Below are 7569 nucleotides of genomic sequence, written 5' to 3'. Positions count from 1 at the left end.
CGCAGGGCAGCGCAGGCCGCAGGCCGGGCTCGGCCTCCACCTCCACCCCGGATGGGACGCTGGGCTCCGAGCCGGAGGGCACGTCCTGCGCAGACGCGCGGGCGCCGCCGCCGCTCATTCGCCGTTGCCAAGCAACGCACATACCGGAACGGACCAATCCCGGCACGCCGCTGCCACCTGCTCAGTTCCCTCCTCCTCTGCTCCCCGGCCCCGCCCACCCCGGCGTCGGCGCTACTCATTCGTCGTTGCTAGGCCACGCCCATACCGCAACGAACCAATCCCGACGCGCGGCTACCACCGGCCCAGTTCACTCCTCTTCTTTTTTCCCCGCCGCCCCGCCCACCCCGGCGCCGACGCCTCTCATTCGCCGTTACCAAGCAACGCCCCTACGGGAACAGACCAATCCCTGAGCGCGCACCTGCCACCGGTCCAGTTTCCCCCTCCTCTTCCCCCTCCTCCCCTCGGCTTGTCCAGAACTCCAGCAAACCCAGTAAGCAGTTCTTCCAGGGCCTGAGGCACCCCATGAAAACGGGGTGCGAGGAAGCTCCGCTGCTCGGCCGCCCGACTGCTCCCCAAGCCCGCCCTCAGTTGGAAAGCTAGGCCTATTCGTTCTTACCTCCTTCCTCCGGATGGCAGGCGATGCTGGGCTGGGGTGGGGTCACTGGGCACAGGCTGAGGAAGATTCGGGGTGACCGGACCTCCCGCACTTCCCGGGACGCGGCTTCTCGTCGTCTGTCAGGCTTGGAAGTGGGGTGGGGTGGGGGGGAGGTGGTGGCCCTGAGATAGACAAACCCAAAGAGCACAGCCTACTGCCAGCCTGGAAGACGGGGTGCCAAAGTCCGCCCGCAGCGGCCCGCCCCGGGTCGCAGGGCCGCGGGGAAGCCGGAATCGCCTGGGGCTTTTTCGTCCTACCTTCCTTCCTCCCCCCTCCTCAACAAGTGATTGTGCACTTGGCAGTTGTGCACACCTGCAGGACGCCAGTGAAGAACCTTCAGTCGCTTTTGTGGGGAGGGGGAAAGGTCACGGTAAGAGCCCCAAGTAAGATGTGTGAACACGATTTAAATCATTATGCAAAGGAGAACCAGAGGTTTAGATCTGCATTTGGGGGAGCAGGGAAAGCTTCCCTGGGTTTGCAGCCAGTTGGCCAAATAGAAGTGTGTTTGAGGTGGAGAGATGGATCAGCATAAGAAGAAGGAGAAGCAGAAGGGGAGAAGGAGGAGGGAGGAGGAGGAGAAGAAGAAGAGGAGGAGGAGGAAGAAGATGACGACAACAGAGGCAGAGTAAGGGACAGGGAAAGTTAGTATTTTCATGAGTTCAGAATTTAAGTTGGGGAAGATATAGAAAGTTCTGGAAATGGACCAGGCGCTGGTGGCTCACACCTATCATCCCAGCTACTCAGGAGACTGAGATCTGTGGATCGTGATTTGAAGCCAGCCCAGGCTGGAAAGTCTGGGAGACTCTGATCTCCAAAGGACCACTAGAAAACCATTAAGTGGCACTATGGTTCAAATTGATAGAGTGCCAGCCTTGAGCTGAAGAGCTCAAGAACAGCACCCAGGCCAGAGCTCAAGCCGAAAGAAAGAAAGAAAGAAAGAAAGAAAGAAAGAAAGAAAGAAAAGAAGGAAGGAAGGGAAAGAAGGAAAGAGAGAAGAGAGAGAAAGTCCAAGGAATGGATAGTACTGATGATGAGTGGATAATAATGTAAAAGTATTAAATGCTACCTAGCTGAATACTTTAAAGATGACTACATAGCGAGTTTCTTCTCTATAATTTGCCGAAAAAAATAGTAAATTGTTAAAATAAAAACTGGATACAAGGCTGGGAAAGTGGCTTAGTGGTAGAGCGCTTGCCTAGCATGCATGAAGCCTTGGGTTCGATTCCTCAGTACCACATCCACAGAAAAAGCCAGAGTGGTGCTGTGGCTCAAGTGGTAGAGCTCCCTCCCCACCACCCCCAGCCTTGAGCAAATAAGGGAAAGTATCCAGGCCATGAGTCAAGTTCCAGGACTAGCACACACACACACACAAAGAATCTGAAGCCTTGAAACTACTCCAGGAAAATACTCGAAGATACACACATAGGCAACAATTTTCTGAATACCCTCAAAAAAAAGGAGAAATGAAGAGTAACCGAGGGAATACATTTAATCAAATGAAATGATATGCACGCATGTAAATGTGACCACAAAACTCCTTCGCACAACGAGTATAAGCTAATTAATTGGTTTTCTCTTAGCCCTGCATCAGTTCCTAAAAACATCCATCCTACGAGGGCTGGGGGAGATGCGCTAGAGCTACGACCCGTCAATCACAGGCCTAGCCCCGCCCCCAGGGTTGACGCAAGCGCAAATCGCCCCAGAGCGCAAGGGGCGGGACCAAATTGCTTTTGTTTTGCACTTCCAAGCCTCAAAGAACGCCCCGCCCACAGGCAGCGTAGCCCAATCAGCATCAAGATCGTATCCCCCGCCCCGTCGTGACGTCCATGGAGGCGCGCCGCCGTCGCGTGGGGGACCGAGCGCGGGTTGGGCGGGCTTCTGCCGGGCAGTTCTCGGCGATGTCGGTCATCTTCGCGCCGGACTGGCTGCGAGGGAAGGCCAAGGTGAACCAAGAGACGGTCCAGCGGGTGAGCATCCTGGCGGGCAGACGGTGGGCCCCGGGGGGGGGTTCTCAAAGCTTCTTGGAAGCGGGTTTGGATAGAGATCTGAGGCGCTAGTGTTTTCCCCCACCTCCACGCGCATGCGCGCAATCCCCCCCCCACCTCCACGCGCATGCGCGCGCTGGTGTCCAGCGATCTGGAGCTCCGCGGGTCGAAGCCAGCCCGGGTGAACCAGTCCAGGGCCAGAAAAGTGATGCTGGGAGACGCCACCCTGACCTCCCTCACTCTGCCCATCTTCGCAGCTCCTGGAGGAGAATGACCAGTTGGTGCGTTGTATCGTGGAGTATCAGAACAAGGGCCGGGCGAACGAGTGTGTCCAGTAAGTAACTCTCCCGACCCCTCCCCCTCCAACATCCACACTTCCCGCCCTCCCCTTCCCCCCCATTTCCTTCCCCTGAAACGGAGCAAAGAGAAGTAGGTATGGTGGGTGGCTGGGGCCAATCTCAAACTAGCAGCAGTCTCGGGTGGTGGATGGAGTCGAACCTCACTGCACAGTCAAGGGAAAGGGAGCCTCGAAGAGGTTTCCGTATAGACTCAACACCACCGAGCCCAAAGCATTGTAGACCACGGAGTGATTATTCTCACTGCAAAGATGCCTTCACCTCCAGCCCCGCCCAGCTGGGAGGGAGCAGACAAAATGGTAATGCGCAGGAGATGGGAGCGGTGTGGTATTCTGGGTCTCGCCTTCCTTCCCCCTGCCCTCTTAAGTAAGAGAGTCAGCCCATACGGTTGCTAACCCCCTGGCCAACCCTCCTCCCCATTCCTCTCAGTCATCCTCTGAGGGATACACAGGGAGATCAACAAAAGACTTCCAGGTTAAGGCTGGGTACTGATGGCTCATGCCTGTCACCCTACCTCCTCAGGAGGTGAGATCTAAGAATTGAAGTTCAAAGCCTGTCCCCGCAGGAAAGTCAGTGAGACTGTTATCTCCAAAACAGCTAGAAATGGAAATGTGCCTCAAATGGTAGAACACAGCCTAATGCAGAGACGCTAAGGGACAATGCTCTGGCCCTGAGTTCAAGCCCCAGTATCATCACACACACACACACACACACACACACTTACACAGATACCTGCATTAATGGCTCACTAGATGTTAGAGGGAAGCTGTATATGATTAAGTGTATAAGTGCTTAGTGAGACTATAGTTCAATGATAGAGCAGTTGCCTAGCATGTGAGTTGTTCCTGAGCACTACAGATGGGTAGGTGGGGCCTGGTAGGAGTGCTGGGTCTCTCTACCTCATAGCCAGGAGGACACTGGCCAGAATTCAGCCAAAGGTAAACCATAGATGACATCTGAGAGATACCCAGAGGCTGCCATCATGGAGAAACTTACGCGACACAAGAGTGGTTTAGCTTTATTTTGAGATTTGGGTCTTTGAAGGCTATTATTGTTGTTGTTGTTGTTGTTATTTGCTAATCCAGGGGCTTGACCTCAGGGCCTGGGCGCTGTTCCTGAGCCTCTTTGTGCTCAAGGCTAGCTTTCTTGGCCTTTTCTATTGATATGGTACTAAGGAATGAACCCCGGGCTTCATGCATGCTAGGCAAGCACTCTACCACTAAGCCACATTCCCAGCCATGCTTGTAGTCTTAAGCAAGAAATGATAGTGGCTTGTGGAAGTGATGAGTGGGTATGAGTGAGATTCTGTGGAAATTCTCCTGGAATATGTTAAAGCAGGGACTGGGAAGGTGGCTCAGTGGTAGAGTGCTTATCTTGCATGCATGAGGCCCTGGGTTCAATTCCTCAGCCCCATATAAGCAGAAAAAAGCTAGAAGTGGTGCTATGGCTCAAGCGGTAGAGTGCTAGCCTTTAGCTGAAGAGCTGAGGGACAGTGCCTAGACCAAATTCAGGCCCCACAACTGACCAAAAAAAAAAAAAAGTTAAAGCGTGAAGTTGCCAACACTGAATCATATCATCAAAAGATGGGCCATCTGCCAGGCACCGGTGGCTCACCCTGTAATCCTAGCTACTCAGGAGGCTGAGAGCTGAGGATCTTGGTTAAAAGCCAGCCCAGGCAGGAAAGTCCATGAAACTCTATCTTCAATAAACCATCAGAAAACCTGAAGTGGTGCTGTAGCTCAAGTGGTAGAGCACTAGCCTTGAGCTGAAGAGCTGAGGGGACAGCGCCCAGGCCCAGAGTTTAAGCTCCACAACCCACAAAAAAAAAAAAAAAAAAGGGGCCATTCCATTAAAGTAGGTGAATTCCCAGCTTTTAGTTGGGGACCAGAAAACCAAGCCTTTAATTTTCACCTCTTTTTCTTTTTCTTCTCCCATAGGTACCAGCATGTATTACATAGAAACCTCATTTACTTAGCTACCATCGCTGATGCCAGCCCAAATGGCACTCCAAAAACAATGGAATAATCCTCTCTGGGTTGACTAGTAGGTGGAGTGAGTGGAATAGAATCCATTTCCCATGAAAGGCAGACCTGCATCTTCACCACAAGTCTGCTGTGGAAAACACAAATGAAACTTCCGTGGTTCTTTTTTTTCTTTTTTTAACTGTGAAGATAGCTATTAACTTACCCTCCTTCTCAGTGCCATTATTTACTTTAACAGTTAAGTAGACCTCTCACTAAACTTTGAAGGACTCAAGGCCTATGACAACTAGCATTATTCTTTCCAATGAAAAGAATGATTTCTTAGTTATCATCTGATGTCACTTTATAATAAATGACGCGCTTTTGCCCATTTTATCTGCAGTGTCTTTGCTGGCTTGTTTGCATTGGGAGCCAAGCGAAATGAACGTTACTTTCAGAAATACCTCAGTTCCTCTCTGTTCTTTGCCACAGGTTGAAAAATCTCAGTCCTTTCTCACAGAATCTCTTCCGGCCTAGATTCACCCATGCTGTTAATGTCCCATTGTTACCACAAGATGGAGGAAGTCATTTGAATATAAGATTCTGCTATTTAGGTTCAGGGTACATCAGATGATACTTAATCTTGCCTCACATCAGAAATGACCTGATCTAATTTTATATTTTACCAGTCATTAGGTAGTGCTGATTTTCTTTCATAGCAAGGAGGTGGTACTGGTGTTTGAATGGTTCCTTGTGCATGCTAAGTTAGTGCTCTGCTACTTGAGCCACAGCGCCACTTCCAGTTTTTTAGAGTTAATTGGAGATAAGAGTCTTCATGGACTTTCTTGCCCAAGCTGACTTTGATCTATGATCCTCAGACCTCAGCCTCCTGAGTAGCTAGGATGACAGGCGTGAGCCATTAGCACCCAGCTTGAGTCATTTTTCAAATAGGGTGTCCCATGTTTGACTGGGGCTGGCCTTAGACTACAGTCTATTACATCATAGGCCTGCGTATCTGGGATGATCGGCATGACTGCCATGTCCAGCTTGTGTGTTATGATGGGGTCTAGGTGCCTTAATTACTCCTTTAAATGGTTAAAACTGTAAGCTTTTTAGTGCATGGTTTTTTTACAGTTAAAATAATTTTTTTATTGGCCTGGTGGTTCATGCCTGTAATCATAGCTAGGATCATGTTTTAAAATCAACATTGGCAGGAAAGCCCACGAGGCTCTTATCTCTGATAAACTACTCAGAAAAAGCCAGAGATGGCACTGTGGCTCAAGTGGTAGAGTGCTAGTCTTGAGCACAAAGAGGCTCAGGGGATGGTGCCTAGGCCCTGAGTTCAAGCCCCATGACTGACCAAAAAAAAAAAAAAATAGTAACTTAAAAGATGTGTCACTAATACGAAGAAATGATTAAGAATTTGTAAAGTAGCCCCCCTCCACACACAAACTCACTATGCCAAAGTGGATGAAAGATCATCTTCCACATGCTCCCAAAGGAGATTGTGAACCCCCAAAACTCCAAACACGCACACCAAGTCAATTCTAAGATGACACACTTAAAACATAGATGTTATGAAACTTAAAAATTCCCAGATGGGATCAGGAGCTTCAAGACAGGCAGGTCGGGGCTGGGAAGGTAGCTCAGTGGTAGAGCGCTTGCCTTGCTTGCCTGAGGCCCTGGGTTCGATTCCTCAGCACCACATAAGCAAAAAGAAAAAAGCCAGAAGTGGCGCTGTGGCTCAAGTGGTAGAGCGCTAGCCTTGAGCTGAAGAGCTGAGGGACAGCGCCCAGGCCCAGAGTTCAGGCCCCACAACTGGACCCCCCCCCCCCAAAAAAAAAAGACAGGTAGGTAGACATTTTCGAGCAGGGGAAAACCATCCAAACGTGAAAAGGGAAAAATAAAAGAGAGGAAATGACTTCACCACACTTTTAAAACGACAAAGCAATGAGCCACCAGAACCCAGACTGGAAAGGCGCGACAGCATCCAGAAACAAGGGTGAACTGCACCGCTCACCACGACAACCAGTGAAGCAGCCGGCCATGTGCTCCTGCAGGTTTCAAAGCAGCTCGTTCACAGCCTTGGACACACACATCTCGCGATACTTGAGAAAGCGCGGCAGCAGCCCGCTCAGAAGCCTCCGAGCAGGAACACGAGGCGCTCAGACCACGTGTGCGTGTGGGGGGGCGTGTCCAAGTAGCCTCTGATTGGGTGATGCAGCTCCGGGGGCGGGGTCTAGGGCTCTCCGTTATATATACCCGGAGGCAGCCGGCGACGCACACGTTCCCTCGTCCGGGGCCGCGGCTCCGGCTCCTCCTCTCTGCCCTCCGAGTGCGCGCCGCTGGGCTGTGCTCTCGCGGCCCTGGCCTCCGTTCTCGCGGGATCTCGCGTGGCGTCGGGAAGCCGGCCGAGGGGGAAGGAGGCGGAGCCGGCGGGGTGGAGGGAGCGGCGGCGGCGTTCCGTTACCGACGTTGGCTTCGCTCGGCGGTGGCCAGGCTTTTCTGGGGGAAAGGGGAGGTCAGCCAGGTGTGGAGAGCTTGCGGGGGAACCCCGAGGATCCGGGGGCGGGAGTGGGGCGCTCCCCGGCGGGGCGCCGCGGCCTCGGGGC

At 52.1% G+C, this 7569-nt stretch overlaps 2 protein-coding genes across 2 annotated transcripts in view; both read left to right on the top strand.

Annotated features, from left to right (window-relative positions):
- The first annotated feature begins 2489 nt into the window (after positions 1 to 2489).
- Ss18l2 (synovial sarcoma translocation gene on chromosome 18-like 2) lies at positions 2490 to 5351 on the top strand. The gene is made up of 3 exons (XM_013030274.1): positions 2490 to 2622; positions 2898 to 2974; positions 4934 to 5351. Exons 1-3 carry the CDS (start codon positions 2554 to 2556, stop codon positions 5019 to 5021), a joined length of 234 nt encoding a protein of 77 aa, XP_012885728.1. The 5' UTR covers positions 2490 to 2553; the 3' UTR covers positions 5022 to 5351.
- Positions 5352 to 7381: 2030 nt separating this feature from the next.
- Nktr (natural killer cell triggering receptor) overlaps positions 7382 to 7569 on the top strand; it is a 29226-nt gene continuing 29038 nt past the window's right edge. The window contains exon 1 of the mRNA XM_013030236.1: positions 7382 to 7487. The gene's annotated coding sequence lies outside the window, so the exon portion shown is untranslated. The remainder of the gene's footprint in view (positions 7488 to 7569) is intronic.

The sequence above is a fragment of the Dipodomys ordii genome, unplaced genomic scaffold, assembly GCF_000151885.1.
Source record: "Dipodomys ordii isolate 6190 unplaced genomic scaffold, Dord_2.0 Scaffold128, whole genome shotgun sequence".
Taxonomy (NCBI): Eukaryota; Metazoa; Chordata; class Mammalia; order Rodentia; family Heteromyidae; genus Dipodomys; species Dipodomys ordii.
Note: the sequence above shows the minus strand (reverse complement) of the source record. Positions and strands in the feature narration are given on the sequence as shown.